The 18,412-nt window shown below is 33.5% G+C and overlaps 1 protein-coding gene across 3 annotated transcripts; it reads left to right on the plus strand.

The window, feature by feature from the left end:
* The first annotated feature begins 10,094 nt into the window (after positions 1-10,094).
* LOC120282298 (ADP-ribosylation factor-like protein 8c) lies at positions 10,095-18,026 on the plus strand. Of its 3 annotated transcripts, XM_039289076.1 has the most exons (7): positions 10,202-10,288; positions 12,478-12,592; positions 15,291-15,372; positions 15,449-15,481; positions 15,575-15,696; positions 17,451-17,612; positions 17,731-18,026. In XM_039289076.1, the coding sequence occupies exons 2-7, from the start codon at positions 12,588-12,590 to the stop codon at positions 17,846-17,848; spliced, it is 522 nt and encodes a 173-aa protein (XP_039145010.1). In that variant the 5' UTR covers positions 10,202-10,288; positions 12,478-12,587; the 3' UTR covers positions 17,849-18,026. The 3 variants fall into 3 exon arrangements, with proteins under 3 accessions (XP_039145009.1, XP_039145010.1, XP_039145011.1); XM_039289075.1 differs by lacking the exon at positions 12,478-12,592 and having other exon boundaries at positions 10,095-10,288; XM_039289077.1 differs by lacking the exons at positions 10,202-10,288; positions 12,478-12,592 and adding an exon at positions 14,983-15,067.
* The last annotated feature ends 386 nt before the right edge of the window (positions 18,027-18,412 follow it).

The following is an 18,412-nucleotide window of genomic DNA, read 5'->3' on the forward strand; positions in this document are numbered from 1 at the left end:
ATAGTAAGGCCTACTTGTACTCCACCATTGGCTAGTTATGCACGTGTTGCATTCCTTGCTTATACATCATCAGTTCTTGCTCCTCGTGTTAGTAGACTACTCCTACTAATAAGGGGCCCACAACTCCTACTAGTGGAACCTTGACATCATCCATGGATGTCTTAACACTTACCCATGGGTGGGCAAGACCACACATATAATTTGTAAATGCTGTGTAAGTATTAAACCTTTAAGTAAACTCATTGGTATAAACAACCTATAGTTATTGATGCTAACTATTTGTATTTGATTGTTGTTTTCACCCATTACAAAACAAATTTCATGTATTGATGTTTATCTATAATAAAGTTCAAAATCCATAATTGTAGACTATTTATCTGAATGGAACTTTATAATTGTCAATATAATCAAGCATTTACTAACACATGTTCTTTTATTGGTATAAGTATTATCATTTACTGATGCTTATCTATAGTAACGATCAAATTATGTAGCTAAAGACTATTTCTACCAATGGAACTTTATAACTGTCAGAATAAATCAAGCATTTATCAATACATTTTCTCTAACCTAAAATAGTAACATTTGAAAATATCAAAAAATGGAATTGTTTTTGTATTGAGTAAAATCTGATGCCAAAAGAGTCAATTGCTAAGACGTATGAGGCCGGAAACTCTCAAGTGTGTCTCTAAAAAACAAAATCTACTTACCTATTCCGACTAGGGAGAACAAGCAATTCTATGAGGTGATTCTTGAATTGTAGAGACTTGGTTCAATTATGCTATTAAGTATTGTAAAATAGGCTATAGAGCTTACCCCAGGTAATTATATTGAAGCACATAATTGATTGAAGATTACAAGGAGTTTAGAATTCAAATAAGATCATTCTTTTTAATAATTTTTAATTCATTACCATGTGTTATATCATCTATTATGACTCTGCAAGGTAGAAGGGGCTTTTTACATAGTCTTTTGAGGGAAAAATTTATATATTGGATATAGTTAAACTATTTGAGTCATGCATTTAAGCTTTTGTCAAGAGAATCCCATCATTCCCTATACCCACTGAATCCATTTCTTTCTCTGGAACAAATAACAGTAGAAGGAAGCCATTCTGAACTTATTAAGGATTTTGGGGATACTGAGAAAGAAGTTAGCAAAGCTCTCCCAAAAAAAAAAAAAAAAAATTACTCTCTTGTTGGGTTGGGGAGAGAAGGAAGAGGGGAGGGTCGTTTTCTCTTTATTTCCCCTTTGTCGCTTAGCTTGATGCTCACAACTTACATGATGATTTTTATTTTATATATATGACTTAGGAACAACCTAATAGGGCATTCTATTTCTGGCCTTCGGACTGGTTTCGCTCATTTTCAAAGATTTTTAGGGAAGCATCATAGTAAGTGTAAAAACAATTTATTGGGAGCTATGTTTTTATGATAAATCAAGCAATTTTAAAAGATTAGAATATTATGTCATCTACCCATTCAAGAGGAATGAATGCTTGGATAGGTTTGATTATGTGAATGAATTAGGATGTCCGCTATGCCTCTCTTTTATTTCCTTGAATTTCATGATACAAGTTTCTTTCTTACTTTCCTCTTTTCCCTAATTAAGAAGATGGTGAGCTAAGAGAATATTGGTGTATTATCTTAAATTCAACTACTTTATATGTTGAAACTTTTATGTACTAGATATCTTGCATATTATCTAATTAGCTAGGAAGTAAATATATCATTAGATAATTTTAAATCTCAAATACATATGTATAAAGTTAATTTTTAAGGAGGTCACTTAACTTTGCTCGTGTTTGCCTTTCCTCGGAGCTTGTATCATGGTGAGGCTGGTGTTCATGATGTACATAATTAGGTGGCATTCAAGTTTGTGTAGAATGAATAAAAAAAAACATGAGAATGTTAGCAATTCATGAATGATGATGACCTCGTTGCAGTGAAAGGATCAAACCCCGGGAGGCCGATGGAATGGAGCAAGTCATGAACGAGATCAAATTCCACTCATCCGTTGAGATTTTCTTAAGATTTTTAGATAATTTTTTTGGAGGTTGCTAATTTAAGTTGAGATTTTCTTAAGATTTTAGATAGTTTTTTTGGTTTTTATATCATATAAATTAAGTTTCTGAAATTAAATTTTTGAATTGGGCTTGTGTGTTAGGATTGTGACCAAGTTATGCATTTATAATTTATTTAATATTTAAAGGGAAAATTATTTAATTTGGTTGTTGAACTAATGAAAACAATAATCATTGCTCTCCAAATTTATATCCATTTTGAAAATTCTAATATAAACAAATTAATTAGTTTTACCCGAATATCTTTAACAAATGAGATGTTGGTAATAAATTCTTTTTTTAAATTTTTTAAAAAAGTCCAAAAACAGAACAAGAAACATAACCATATTAGAATTTTGCCTTAATCTTCTAGCTAAAAATAATAATCCACCTTAAATATATTTATTCCGATGACGATGGGGTTATCGATGAAAAGGAGGGAGAAAAAGCGAATCCAGGTGAAAGAGTTAGGGTGGAGAATGGGGGAGATTGGGGAGATGAGGAAAGGGCCGAGCTCGAAGAAGATGGAAAACATGGAGGAGCAGTCAGGGCCGCCTTGGTGCTAGATGAGGAGAGGAGTTGGGGTAGAGATGGAGGTGGAGGCCTGTTGAACTTCCAATCTCCAACTCTTGCTGTGTTTGGACGAGCATGGAAGATGATGATTACGTGGCATCACTAATGCTGAGTGGGCAGCTTACGTTGACGTTGAGTGTCCACACAAGACTGCTGACATGTTGCTAAGTTGATTGGGATTTTTCGGACTCCATGTCACCTATTTAACTCGTTAATCAATCGAGTGATCTACCGGTGAAACAAAATCAAAGATGAGTAACTTTTTTTTTATGCAAATTGAAGTTCGGTAACCAAAATAAAACATGAGCAAAGTTAAGTGACCTCCTAAAAAATTAACCCCATATGTATCCTTGACATCCTAAAACAACAATATTATTGGTATCAAACCAATATTGATTCATACAAGCTAAATCTTCTAATTGGTAATTGGGCCAAAGAAATAATTTAAATTTAGCAAATTTTCTTGTATGTGTATTAAAATTTTTATTCAAAAATTATTTGTAGTTTTTTTTTAATCTTGTTTTCATTACAAAATGTTGGATTTCTGTCAACAACATTCCAATTACAAGAATTGAAACAAATTAGAAATCATAATTCTTTATAATGTCTAGGAGAAAGAATATTTTTAGGAACAAAAAAATCATAATGATTTATAATCTCCATTTGCAAGCATAACACCTTTTTAGAAGAGTTGTTGTTGTACCTTGCCCTATGTTTTTAACCCTAATCTTTTTTTTAATATTTTTGCATACTTGGGAGTTAGAAGGGCAATTTGGTCTTTTTCCATGTCCATTCTTTTGTTCATACCCCAAACCATGCTTTGTCATTTCAAAGCCATGCCTTGTCAATTCAAAGTCATGATTTGTCTTTTTTTAAACCCATGCTTTTCGTTTCATTACCTCTTTGTTTTTCTCTTGGAGAAGGAGACCTTGAATGAAAATCCTTCCCTTGATAGATTGAAGCTCCAGCTTTCCTCTCTTGAAGCTAGCAAGGCAAACACCATATTCTTTTTTCTCCTTGTTTTCTTCATCCTTGCTAGAGGAATCTAGTGCTTGTGGTAAATAAGCATGTTTGAGCTTTGATTCTTGCATTATCTTGTTGTTAGAGTGTAGAAGGTTATTGGATTATGATTCCCTCGTTTGTTTCCCAAAAATTGTTGGAATCTCGAGTGAATTTTATGCTTGGAATTTTGGTGTTACTGTAGCTCCTGTGAGCTTTCCTTGTTTCCTTGGTTTCTTTGAGTTAGGGTGAGGTTAACCCTTTAGAACTTCTTTAGTAGCCTAAGGTGTTAGTTGAGCAAACCCTAGTTGTGATTAGGGTTGTTTGGTAGAAGAAACCTATGGTTTCTTGCTTGGCTTTTGTATTAACAATTGTTGTGTTTTGTTGTGCTTTGGCAAAAAAGGTGAAGCTTTGGTTTGAGGCAAATGGTTAGCTAAGGATTAGCTTGCAAGCAAGAGAAATCGTCAATTTGGTGAGTGGGATTATTAAGCATGACCATATAGGAAAATTACTAATATCTATATGGTTTAATACTCTTAATGAGTTTTCATTGGTTTCATGATTGATTTTGAGATGTTTATTGCTTTGGAAATAAGTTTATGGCTTGATGCTTCTTTTCAAAGTTTGTGTTTAAGGAAAGAATTTCTAGGTTGTTTCTTGTGTTGGTGTTTGTAAAATGATTTGTGTTAAAAGCTTGAGTCTTTCTTGTATTTTTATCATTTCCTTGTGATAATAGTTGAGGTATTGTTGATTGATGGTTATTGTTGGCTATTGTACTCCATGTGGAGTTATGCTTATTGTTGAGTTTGTATGGTGATACTTTACTGCAGTAGGCGGTCTCCACGGCCAGCCTATTAAGGTGGCATACTAGACCGGCTGATTACTACGAGGGTCAGTTCAGGTGGTAGTGTAGAGTCATAACTGGATATTCACTGGGTCGCTAGAGTCACCAACCAGTGAATTGATGAGTCAACGTCAAAGGCATGAGTACCTTGATGGCTCTAAAATAGCTGTGACCACGGTGTAGGCTTGGAAAGGTTTCTAGACTACTTTATGTTGGGTGAGTGTTGGGTGTTGGTTTATGCTGGGTTTGAGATTTATTTCCTTTGAGTTTATTTGTAATGTCATCTCGAATTGGTGGTGAGTGAGCGAAGCCCAGTTGTCGCTCTTAGGAGGACAGGCTCCCATAAATTCGATTTAGCACTAGTAATATAATTACTTATTCAAAAACCATGGTATTAAGTTGTTATACTTGTATTTGAAACTATTTTGATTTATATGTTTTATGGTGAATGATTGGATTCATGATTAGCTTGTTTTCTTAATTTGGAACCCTACGTTCAGTATTTTGTGGTTTTGAAGTGGTAAAACCCTAGTTGAGGTACAATGCCTACTTGACTCTATCATTTTTTATTACTGTATTAAAGTTTGCTATATTAAGTATTCATGCTCTAAGCTAGTTATCTTATTAGTAAATTATCATTTTGAAGATTTATGTTTATTGTATTTTGGTATATTTCTAATGGAGTTGTGCTAACCTCCCCTCACTGAGTAACTTTAGTTGCTCATCCCTCTTACTTCCTCCCAGCCTGTTGAAGGTAATAGGTACGACTGTGTGGCAGCATGTTGAGCATTTACTACTGTCCTCCTATCTTCTAGATTTTTGTCCTCTCAGTTCATGTATGTTTATTTTGGTCATGCATATGTTATTGAGTCTTGGATCCACTAGTATATAGAGAAACCTATTGCATAATATGTATATTTGTCTAATTTCTTGGAAACTTTTATTTACTTGTTGATGACTTCATGGGTCCGTTGACTCATAGGCAATGCCTTGATTAAGAGGACCCATGAAGTCATAGCGAAAGCCTTCTTTCATAGAGTGGTTGTTATTGCTTATGAGCTGGAACTTGGGTAATCTATCCATTATTAGGGTAATGCTTGAGTGAAACTAAGTAGAGGTCAAAACCAACAAATGTTGAATAATCAACAGATGAGTTGTGATTAGAGATGAAATGCCACTCAAACCAAGAGTTAGATGGTTCTTCCCAAAAATTCCTTGAGGTGCAATAATTGACTAGACATCTAGAAGTAAAGCACTATTTCAATACGGGCTATAAGAGTGGTACCCAATCAAGGCAAACTCTGAAGACTAGATATGGCCCCAGAGAAACAGAAGTAAAGGGTGACTAGTGAGACTATGGGGGCGAGCTTCAATGTCGAGAGGAAATAACCCGAATCATTAGTTAAGGCCCCTAAGGTGACACTTAATAATAAAGGAGGTAAGGATGTAGAGCTAGGAGGTTTACCTAGAAACAACCACCCTCGAAAGAAAGTGTAATAACTCATTACAAACGCTCTTACGTTGATAATGAATGGGTTAAGCGATCTACCAAAACTGTGGGAAAAATGATTTGATAGGGAGCATTCTGTCGTAGAGGGAAACACGCATGCTGGTGTGGATGATGTGGAAGCAATAATGTTGGCTTGGATAATGCACACATTGGTGAAGATCCAATACCTTTAAAACTTGAGGATTTCTTCACAAGGTTCATCCATAGATGGTAAATTAAAGTCTTAGATTAGACCAAAAGGCATAGTCGATGGAGAACAAGTAAATATTCTTGTACTATCCCTTATTGATTACAAGAGATAAAGGCTAGGTTAGTTGAAAGATGGTCATTGGTTAAAAGACACAAAGTGACCTTGCTTTTACATATAAGAAAAGGTAGAGGAAGAGCCTTGAGCCAATGTGTAAGTATCAAGAGATATAGCGTTGAAGTAACCCATGCCATACTCATAAGAAAAGTTTGAATGACCTTTACCAAAAGGTACCTGTACCCGAAACTGACATAGGTGGTTAGGTTGAGAATACTTAAGGGGTGTAAGTTACAAGACTATGTATGGGGACTTATGCCTGATTAGTGCAGGAAAGTCAAGGAAGTTAATGAAATGATAGGATATCAGGTGACTAAAGCCTTGATTAACAATGGTTGTAATTACATGATCCCAAGGTAGCAAAAATCCTTGTTAGGTAAGTTCTAACCTACATGAAAAGTATAATGATTTGGGCACTACCTTAGAGAGAGGCTCAGTGAAATAGACATGTCTTTGAAGATAGGACTACTTGCACCTAAACAAAAAGACCGATTGAGCACTGTTGTGATAGCGACAAGTTTTCTACCCCTACATGGATGGAGTAACAAAATTTTTGGGAATCCAAGATAAGAACCTGATGAGAAAAGCTATTTATCATAATGATAAGTGTTAAGTGAAAGTGTAGTGATATATACAACTAGGGCATCCTAGCAGAATGAGAGATTTAAACCTTGTCCTACACAACTTAATCAATTTGATCAAGTACTCGCCATCTATTTTCATTATCTAACTGTTTGTAAACATTAAACTTCTTTTTTATCTATTCAAGTGATGGAAGGTCAGAAGCCTTTGGTGCCCCTTCTAATCAAGAATTGGGCCTCATAATCATTAGGAAATGTTCTTATCTCTCATCCTTTCTTCATTTGTGATTTGATATTCTAGAGTTCTAGGCGTAAAAAAACCACACCAATCCATCCTGAACTTGGTGGTCAAACTATGGTGATGATACTATGGAGGTCTTAGGAAAAAAATAGCTCATTACTAGAGTAATAAAAAGCTTAACACCTTTTTAAAATAAAAAAAAATAAGAAAAGATAAAATGAAATATGCAAAGGTCATCTTATTCAAAAACCCAATTATGACATTTTTTTTTCTTCCACTTCACATATCAAAAAGCACTATTGTCATAGTTTGATGGTGAGAAATATGCTTTCACATCTTCTTAATCCAAAAAAGCTAAGGAGACGAAAGGTTCCTTTTTGAGGGTACTCCAGGGAATATATCTAGTGGAGATAAGGTGGGCATGTTGCTCAGAGGATTGGAGCATGTGGCTATCAACTATGGTGTTGGGGGTTCGAATCCCTCCTAGCCCACAACTAACCAAAAAAGGAAGGATCTTTCCTTTAGCTTTTGGGGGTGCGAAAACTATGATCGAGATAGAAGATACAAATCTATTAAACTATGGATCTTTTTGTCAAAATAGAATGGCCTTACTATTTCTTTTTATTTATCATGAATGATTTATATATTACTTATAGAACCTAGGTGGGAATCAACATATTTGTGTTTTATTCTCCGTAATTCTTCTTTAGGTGGGCTTGGCAAAATAGTAGAGCAAGTACAAGTATAAGTAGCATGGTTAAAATGTGTTTCTCGTCATTGTCAGTAATATATTTGCTCATGGTAATTGTGACCTAATGAGAAAATAGATGATTGCATCTATGATGCACTACTAGTACATCAACCGAGAATTCTTAATTGTCTAATTGTAGGTAAATAGCCCGTATGCTTTAGAATAATAATTTCATTGGCATTATGACCTTTACCACAATGATGTTTTCAAGAGATTATATTAATTCTAGATTGGATTTCACTTGACTATATATGGCTCCATTGCATGTGCTCGGAGTAGGAGTTTAGTATAAATGCATCGTTCTTTAAGCTTTCTTTTATTATTTTTTCTCTATAAGAGGTGGCATAGAATAAGCCGGTTGAAGTGTAATAATGATATACTTATAATGCATTATATGACCCATAATAGGTCCCATTTTTCTACCATTTCTTTGGAGTTAATCACTATTCATAGCTATCATCTTGACCCCAAAGAAGAGTTCACCAAATGCTTTATTTCTGTAATAGTTGATCTTGATTTGACATTGGAATTATATTGATTGTTCCCTAGTAACCAAATACTTGTTTCTATAAATTTTGCATATTTGATTACATCCATAAATATTTTTTTTCTTATGAATTCCAATATTGATAATAATTCTAGTTCTTACTATTTATATGCTATGGTATGAATATATGATACCCATTCATTGTGGATGGATGATGAGATTCCATTGATACATAGCTAACTCCAAAAGACTTATTGAATGTTCCTGTTGTTGTGCATTTAATAGGACTTAAACCTATAATTTTGCCAAGTATGAGTTGGGTGATTTAACCATTTAGCCATGTAGTTAATGATCGGATATCGCCTTCACTTTCTTTTATTTCAACTTATTGGATTCAGGATGCTAATGTTTGCTTAATTGGTAATAATATTTTAGATAAGAAGTAAAAAAGGTTTCATGCAATCTAAATCTATAAAAAACAAATAAAAACCAAAACTATTTAACAAATGGAAATTTAGAGGTCAAATTAGGATATCAGAGAAAAATCATAATGTATAACACAAAATTTCTCCTCTAATTGTTTGTAGTTGAATTTCTTGATATGTTATCATACCTAGAGAAGTAGAAAGAATTAGAATCCCTGCTCTATCTAAAATCTTAGGAATTGTTGATAGTTGGAATAGATTCATACACTAGGTTGGTTGATATTTTTTAAAATAGTTCTATATACTCTTTTACTAGTCTATAGCATAGGGTTGATTTTGATTTTCTTGATGCTTTCCAATGTTTCTAATAAAACAGTCTCATTGAAGTATTTTAACAATGTTTTCAATGATATTAGTGGATGCTATGTGAACATTTTTTTTTTTTAAATCTATGTTAGCATTTCTTATAGAAGTTATTATATTGGCGAGAGTATCCTTACCCATGGTGAACTAGAATTATTGGTGTATCCTAATTTTGATATAATCGATATTTTTTTGTTTTATTTTTTTATTTAAAGTATATGCGTGGGACCTAATCCATTAATAATTAGTTGCTTTATTTATTATACTTGAAACTATAATATGCTTATCTACATAAATCATGTTATATTTAAACTTAATTGGACTACACAAATCATGTTATATTTAAACATAATTGGACTAGTTATACTCAAACTTAGAGTTTAATAAACTTCAGTCAAACCATAAAATATTTTTTTCTCAAATTAAATTTTAAATAACTAGATAATTATTAAATCAATTTTATTTAAATATTATTTTTATAATGTTCAATATGATTTTAAATTTGTTATAAGTTTTCTTTCTTTAAAGTAACATGACCATCCTTGTTATCTTGTTATTTTGCACAGTATTAATATCTTATAAATTATTTTAAATCTAATTAATTTTTTTAAAATATTATGAGATGATTTAAATTATAAAATCGAATCATTTTATCTTAAATTTTACTATATTTAAAAAAATAAAACATGTTTTTATTATAAATATTATTATATAATATCACATAATATAATTATAATTTGAAAAATACAAAAAAATATAAAAAATCAGAATGTTCAAAAATATCTTTCCCCCCTTTATTAGTATAAGAGATTTATATATATCTATGTATATATAATATATCTCAGTTACAGTATTGCCTCGAGATGTGCATATTGATTGCATCAGACAATACCAATCGCGAGCATCGAACGGTGACAACGCGCCCACCGATTCACAAAGGTATTGATCTTGTTGGCATCGCTGTTGTCCGGAACCAGACAAAACCGAAGAAAGCTCTCGCGTTTTGCCTCTCTGCTCATCCTTCTCTTCCTCCTTGCGAGATCTGAGAATTAGGGTTTGCTTCATAGGTTCGCTCAAGGATTAAGCTGCTTCTCACCGCTGTAGATCGTGATGGGTCTCTGGGAGGCGCTTCTTAACTGGCTCCGCAGGTCATTCCCTTCTCTCTCTTTTGTGATTGTTTTTGGGTGTATCTTGATTTTCTCTTGAAATTTTTGGTCTTTGGATTGAATTGATTGAATGCTGGTGATTTCCGTAAGGAAATTGCCAATCTTTCATATTATATATATACATATATATTTTTTGTGTGTGTGTTTGTGTCCTTTTGATGCGCTTCTCTTTAATTCGTCTAGGTTTTTCTACTTGTTTTTATTACCTGGAATGTATGAATTTGTGTGTAAAGATATATATATATTTTTTTTGGTGCTGAATTCCTTAGAATTAGCGTTTGTTCTTGGCTTTAATCATTGATGTTATATAATGGGAGTGTACTAATGTTAAATGAACTTTTGTACTTTGCGGCATGTTTGTAGTTGTCGAAGAGCTTCAATTGTCTATTTAATGTTAAGAATCTTAATTTGGAAGATTCTGTAATACAATCAATTTTAGAACAATTGGATGTAGTTGGTATGTGTAGTCACATTGCTTGCTGACTATACCTTTGGCTGTGCTTTTTTTCTCCAAGAGATTATAGCTTGTGGTGCTAACAACAAGGCTGCAACATTTATCATTTGGATCAACAACCTTTGCTTTGGATCAATGTCTCTTACCCTAGGCTTATTATACGGAACAATGAGGTGGCTTTAGCTAGTTGTTTGGCAGATTTGCACTCCAAAGCAATGTAAATCTACAACAAGCCCTTGATGTGGCTTTAGACAATTATTGATTTTTCATTTTGGTTGTTTCCAGCTGAATGATCAATCTAGTGGGATAGCTAGATATTGGAAAGATGATATATTAAGCATTTAACACGCATCTTGTCATTACTATTGAACAAGTTTAGCATTCATTTTAATTTTGGAATTACCGCAATGAGCATATGCTAATGAATAAAAATTCATGAACACCGTATCTGGTTCCTTCATATTGATTTCCCCCATTTATGCATATATATATATATATATATATAACACAAGATCTAAAAAATTTATAATTAGCATCCATCCTATGGTAGGGACATTAAAGATCTTGGTATTACATCCCTACAGTGAAACTTGGGGATTTTGATATCCCAGTGATATTAGTTGATATAATTGGTCTTCAAGAATCAATGGATTCCACAAGTTGAGCGGATTACTGATTTGGCTTTGGAATCCAATTGTTATGTGTATTACATTCTATATTTTGAACATGGATAATCAAGTTTGATCATGGCACAACATTTACCTTAATTTTAAAATTTTAAATATGTACAAAACCATATGATCATGATTCATGACATTCATGTTCATGACTATTTTCATTCACACTTGTTTAAGATTTAATGAGTTTAAAAACAGAGTGAAAAATCATTTGCTGTTTTCCATTTCTGCTATATTTTTTTGTGTGCAAGAAAAGTCATGAATCTGACTATGTCTACTTTAAGGAATAAACCTAGATTGAATGTTGAAATGTCTTTAGATATAGATGTTTATAATTAACAGTGGACTTTATCGTGTTATATCTAAAAGAAGTACAATACTTCAGTGTAGTGGAAAACCATGGCATGTATATTAAGACCTTCCTAATAAATAAACTGTGTTCTACAATTATGGTGACCTGTATACATCATTTATATGTCCATCTCGTTCAAATAGATCACATGTAGCATCATGCATATTGGAAAACCATGGCAAGCATGTTTATGACCTTCCTAATAAATACATAGACTGTGTTATGCAATTATTGTGGCATGTATACATCTATTCATGCATCTTGTTCAAACAGATCACATGTAACATCTCATATTATTAGACTTAAAGTGAAGTAATAGGGCTAGCTTTGCTTTTAACTCCAAACTGCATATGGTCTTCATCTTGATCAGTGTAGCGTAATAGATCTGCAGATCTTGTATAAACATTGTTGATTACTATCTCAATGTATCTAAGTGTTTGGTCTCCTCCTCATTGTATCCTGCTGAGCCTCAAATATAGAGAGAAATGTTGAAGAATGGCTTGAGTCTATCACTATAGGCTCTTAACAAAGCCCAAAGACTCTTATGAGCAAAGGACCATGGTGGGTACGTATATATATGGAGGCTTTTGGGGCATATTTGTAACTTTAAACTTTTTCTTGACTTCACCCTCGTGTAAATAGTGTTTCAAGGATTGGTTACAACTGAGAGCTTTGTGCATGGATGCAGGGAAATGAACAAGGCGTTTTCTTTGTAGCTTCTTTTCCTGTAAGGAAAAAGGCAGTTTTTGTAATTGGCTTGGGACTTCTGTCCTAGTACAATCTTCCATTCTTCTTTCCATGGGGTATGCATAGTGGTGGACCATGTATATCTTATGCCTCTTTTCATCTACTTGTATTCTATAATGTATAGCACATTGCTTGTTCTAGATTAATTCAACAAGAAAATGCCGCTTCTCCAAAAGAAGAGTAATACAAGCAAAGCATTTATCAGATTTAGTATTTCATCTCAAAATAAAGCTATTAAAAGTTATCTTCGTCAATCCTTCACTCCTTTATATAAAGATAAAGGACAAGACTTACCTATTCCTTACCCCTAGGAGTCTTAATTTAATGTTTAACAGATAACTAATAGCTTAATTCAAGGCTTAGCATGATCAGATTTTTATGTATCTTATAAGATTGAAAATGGTTCAACCACAAATTATTTAGAGGAATGATCAATCATCATCTTATCTCATGGAATTCTTACTTGATTATATTAAATTATATTCACATTAAATTTTATGTTAGTTAATTAAATATGCGTCTTTGGGGTTGCAATGCAATCAGTCTCATCTGAATGACAGCAACAATACTAGATAAATCTCCTTATTGATTTTATAGCTGTAATTCTGCTTAGATTGGCTGCGTGATGGATCCATGTGCAAGGCTATTGATCATAAATGTAATCCATTAAATTAAGCCCACTCCAAAACTCTTCCAATTAATAATGACCAAAATGTCAAGGACCCAGGAACAAAGTATGGTATTCAATACTTCTCACAGCATGAACTTATCAAATTCATTATGCATCAATGTTTCGCTTCCATATTAACATCTTGGTATTATTCATGGTGATATAAGTATATAACAAACTTGTAAACCCATAATCAGTACCAAATATCTACCAAATCATAATCATGATTAGATGGAGTAATCATATATTATGCTAGACCTTGACTCCTTTGTCAAATTTAATTTGTCATGCAACCTATGTTGTATTTACACGTTCATTCGAAGGTTGCTTCAAACTAGATGTTTTCCTTAGATGGGTAGCATAACCACTCTTCAACATCCTATAGCATCTTAAAAACAAATAAGAGCACTCAACTTTAAAACAAAGAGTATTTATTACTAGGACCACTTAACATATATGTTAAAGTGCACAATGTCTATGTTAGACATGTTTAGATCTTTCAGGTATGAAATATGCCCAAGGAGAATAATGTCACTGATTGGGCAGTGCATTTCTCAACGTGTTAAGCATGACCGAGAATTAAGCCATTATCATTTTATGACACTCTTATACTATTCTACCTGTCTTAATGTGTTATCCAAGCTCACTCTAATTTACGTTGTTAAAAATTGGTCATTTTTCCCACAAGTGTTTACATCACTTTTTTGAATATCTTTCAAGATCAGTTGTAGACCTAGTGTATCACATGCATATATTTTCATCTCATGCAATCAGCTATACTAGCAATGACCCAATAAAGGCATGGTATGATGCTAATAATAATCTCCTAAATCATAAAGCAACATATTGTTGGCTTTGTGTGGCTATGACTTCTAAAAGTATCATTATGTACTTTGCAATTACTACTTTTGTCTACTGAACAGTTTTATATGATGGAGGGTTCATGTCAAACGTTATATATATGTATGTATTTATGTAAATATGTATTATATGCTTTCAAAAGTTAATATGTTTGTTAGTTACCACAAAAACCATATCAGTGCAGATTCTTTTGGCTTTGTTTGAAATCTAAACCGGTGATTATTAAGATTGATGGCTATTAAGTAATTTCCCTTAAATCCAAACCCAATACATGTTAGTTGGGCTAAATTCCGCCTTAAGCTTAAGCAAATAGGATGAGGAATCTGCACTTATGTGTTTAAATTTAAATTTACTAAATTAACCAATTTTGTGCTATTAGTTTCTCTGATGATATCAAGTTAAATTCAAAAGCCATAATAATAATAATAATAATAATAATAATAATAATAATAATAATAATAATAATAAGAAACAGATGTAAAAGAGAAAAACCTTAAATGCTGTTATTGGTCCTAAATTTATTAGTTTGTGCCTTTATTTCTTTCATGTCATTGCTTGTCTGTATCCCTGATTTGTTTGACTGTTTGGTGCCTATGCTTGTAAGACTATCTAGCTTTGGCATAAAGGTTCATGATTAATCGGGGTTTGTTGTTTGGGTTTTAATCCTTTTATGATTTCATGCTTGGTCAGCTACAATATTTGATAGTAAGACCACTGTGTCCATTCAATCCTCTAAGTTGTTTTCTATCCCTGTCTCTTTCTAGAGGTCTCTCCTCCCACTCTTATTTGTCTCAATTCCACCCTCTTTCTCTTATCACCTACTCTTCTATCTGTGTCCGTCTCAATTTATTGCCACAAGACTCAGTGAGCTTGCCTCCCTCGTTCTCTGTCACCACCTAGTGAGCAGCACTCTGAGTTTGGCTTGCTAAGCTTACACTTGAGCTTGAGCTTGGCTTGCAGGTTTGAACCATGCTTAAGCTCAAGCTTGTGCGTGGTGTAGGTGAGTGAGCTAGGCCAAGGTCACTCAAGCTTGGCTTGGTTACACTGTATCTTGTTTGTATCCAAGATAATTATAATATTCTCGTATGAGCTAGCCTTTGTATGGCTTGACTTTGCATAAATCCTGATTCCTAAAATGATTGTTTTTTCTTCAGTTATATTACAAAGTTATGTACCTTTTTCAGTTGAAGTTTTCTCCATATTACTAATGGCATGTTTTTCAGTTTGTTTTTCAAACAGGAAATGGAGCTATCTCTCATTGGCCTTCAGAATGCAGGAAAAACTTCACTCGTCAATGCAATTGCAGTTAGTATACCTAATTTCTTCTCTTTTTTTATTTCAGAATTAATTGTCTCCCTAACTAATGCACTGTGCTTCTCAGACAGGTGGCTACAGTGAGGACATGATTCCAACAGTGCGTGCTGTGTCTTAGCGTGCATCATTCTTTGGGAAGTACATGGTTTAGATTCAAAATAGCACTAACAAACTTAAATGCCTTGGCGATCAGGTTGGTTTTAACATGCGAAAAGTTACAAAAGGAAATGTTACCATAAAATTGTGGGACCTTGGAGGGCAGAGGAGATTTCGAACCATGTGGGAGCGTTACTGTCGTGGAGTTTCTGCTATCCTGTAATTCAAATTATCCTTTTTAAATTGTGACTTTTCTACCAGAATGACAGATTCTCTGACAAAAATAGCTTATCAAATGCGTAGAGCAGGAGATAAAACTTCTCATTCAAATTTACTTTTATCACTGAGGCTTTTGCAAAGGTTTTCCATCTTAACTGAATGGATTCACACCCTTTTGATTGGTATTTGAGGCTTGTGATCTTTAGTTTTGTTGTCATTGGATTTCAGAAAATGTATTTTGAAATGGAGGATTTCACTAGACTTGTTTAGACAAGTGTGAATGATGTAGACAAACAGTGAAGAGAAGAGGCATTAACCTGTCTGAGGGGCTAATTTTGTTCTAGAATTTGTTCAGATTGGAGTGTCTAGCTGTATTAACTTTAATTGTACTAAAAACAATTTAACCGATTTCACACTAAACTGGGTTTAGCCAAGTAAATGAAACTCAATTGTCAGATGTCGGTTCCTTGATGTTCTGGACTATGCTAATAACTTAAAGTGTAATAATTGTGGCATGTTTTTCTAATATTTTGGCACCATGTGTATGTAGTTTCATCATCATTTCTATTTCTCCTCTTGATTTTCTAAATTTGGATCTTTCATCTGGAACCTATTTCATATTCATATGAAAGGCAATAAATTGAAGAGAGCTTGATGTTTCCTGTCCCTGTACCTTCTGCTTTATTTTTATATTTTAGCTTTCTGTTTTCCTTTCCCTTTGGACCAGACTTTTATTTAAGAATATATGTCCAGTCACCTGTTTCAACAACCTCCTCAAAAAGACCTGTTTTTTCCGTGTATGTGCTTTTTTCAGTTAAGATTCCTTCCTTGATGACTGTAATAATAATAGATTTTACAGGATTCAGTTGTCATTTATCTTCTTTGAAGATTGATATCATCTTTGCCTCTAGCTGCAGCTAACTTTGTGTATTTGCTTATTCTCTCCCTTCCAATTCATATACTTTCAGAATTGCATGTACAAACAGAGGCTTAATAGCATTGTAATCAGGTATGGTATGGCTTACACTTGGCTTCACATTGTTGGTTTAACTTTTGACACTGCTTACTGGTAACCTTCCATCATGAATTCAAGTTGTGAAGAAAGCTTCATCGTTCTTTGTGTGTTTTTGCTTTTTTTTTTTTTTGGTAAATAAATAAAATTTTGCACATTTAATCCTCCTTTGACCATACATGTGTGGCTGTGAGCCTTATGAAAGGGTTGTTTTGGTATATGCTATTGCTATCCACCATTAGTTTTCTAAGAACTTAAGGGTGTTCATTTGTTCTAAAGTGGCCTGAAGGAAAGAAGTGTGTTGAAGTGCTTTTAGTAGTTCTGCTGTTTATTTTGCTTGAAGTGAAAGGGTATGAAGCGGGAGAAAGTGAGCTTCATATTCTTCCACTTCATTGAAAAATTTTTTAGTGGATTTAGTTCAAAATAAAGAAAAGAAGTGCTGAATTGAGGGAAGTGTCACTTCCCCACCTCGTCCCACTTCAGGCCAAGTGAACATCTGAGTTGGGGAAGTTAGTCTAGTGACTTTTCCCTACTTTAGAGCAAATGAAAGGCTCCAAAATGTACCAACTGGTTGGTTACAGAAAATACTCACAAAAATGCAAGCACCTTATCTTGTTAATTTGCATTTTCTCCTCAATGAATATTTGTTTCCTTTGCAAAGGCATTCATCAGGTTGACACAACGTACTATCTTGATCTACCTCCAATGATCTCATTATTTATTTTTAATCTTGCCCTGCCAGATATGTGGTGGATGCTGCAGATAGAGACAGTGTTCCAATATCCAAAAGTGAACTTCATGAACTGCTGATAAAGCCATCCTTGAGCGGGATTCCTCTCCTTGTTCTTGGCAATAAAATTGACAAGTCCGAAGCTCTTTCCGAGCAGGCTTTGGGTGATCAACTGTAAGTTCAAGATCCTGTTTCACTCAATAGAAATTTCATGCTTTCAAAAACTTGCTAGCTTTTTTTCCAAACCGGACTTGTAATTCTAGTGTGAACAACATAATATGTTGCAAAACAGAGGTTTGGAGCAGATCAAGGACCGCGAAGTTTGCTGCTATATGATCTCCTGTAAAGATTCCATCAACATTGATGTTGTCATTGACTGGCTCATCAAGCACTCGAGAACAGCGAAGTAATCAGGTGCCACTTTGAATGGCGTTTCAGTTTGATCGTTTCGGTTTGACCTCGCTTTCTTATGATATCAAATTGTCAAAGGTGGGAAATTTAATACCAGGGACATTGTTGTGATTGTGAATTATCAAACTGAACAAGTCTCGTAATAATGCATTTGTACAGTGTGCATGTTTTCTTGTATTTATTGCATAGTGTCTGGTGTGCATATTTTTCAGTCTGTATACTGATAGAAGACTTACACTTGTTGGTGAAGTGATGGGCAAAACTGTTTGGACTGAGAAAATTGAAGCATAGACAGTGAAAAGAAAATGATGGAAATTAAAAGAAAATAAATGAAATTTTGTTTTCCTTCATTTGCTTGTATATTATTTTATTATATTTTATTTTTAGAAAAACTGCTTGTATGTCTTTATAAAAGTGGGTGGTTGTTAATATATCTTTATAAAAATCATGTTTGTTTAAATATCTGTTCTATTTGGTTATATACTGTTCTTGTAAAAGGCAATTTGGTCTTTGTATACCTTTCAGCTAATTTTCTAGTCTTGTATGAATAAATACCAAAGATT

Source organism: Dioscorea cayenensis, chromosome 18 (assembly GCF_009730915.1).
Source record: "Dioscorea cayenensis subsp. rotundata cultivar TDr96_F1 chromosome 18, TDr96_F1_v2_PseudoChromosome.rev07_lg8_w22 25.fasta, whole genome shotgun sequence".
NCBI classification, from domain to species: domain Eukaryota; kingdom Viridiplantae; phylum Streptophyta; class Magnoliopsida; order Dioscoreales; family Dioscoreaceae; genus Dioscorea; species Dioscorea cayenensis.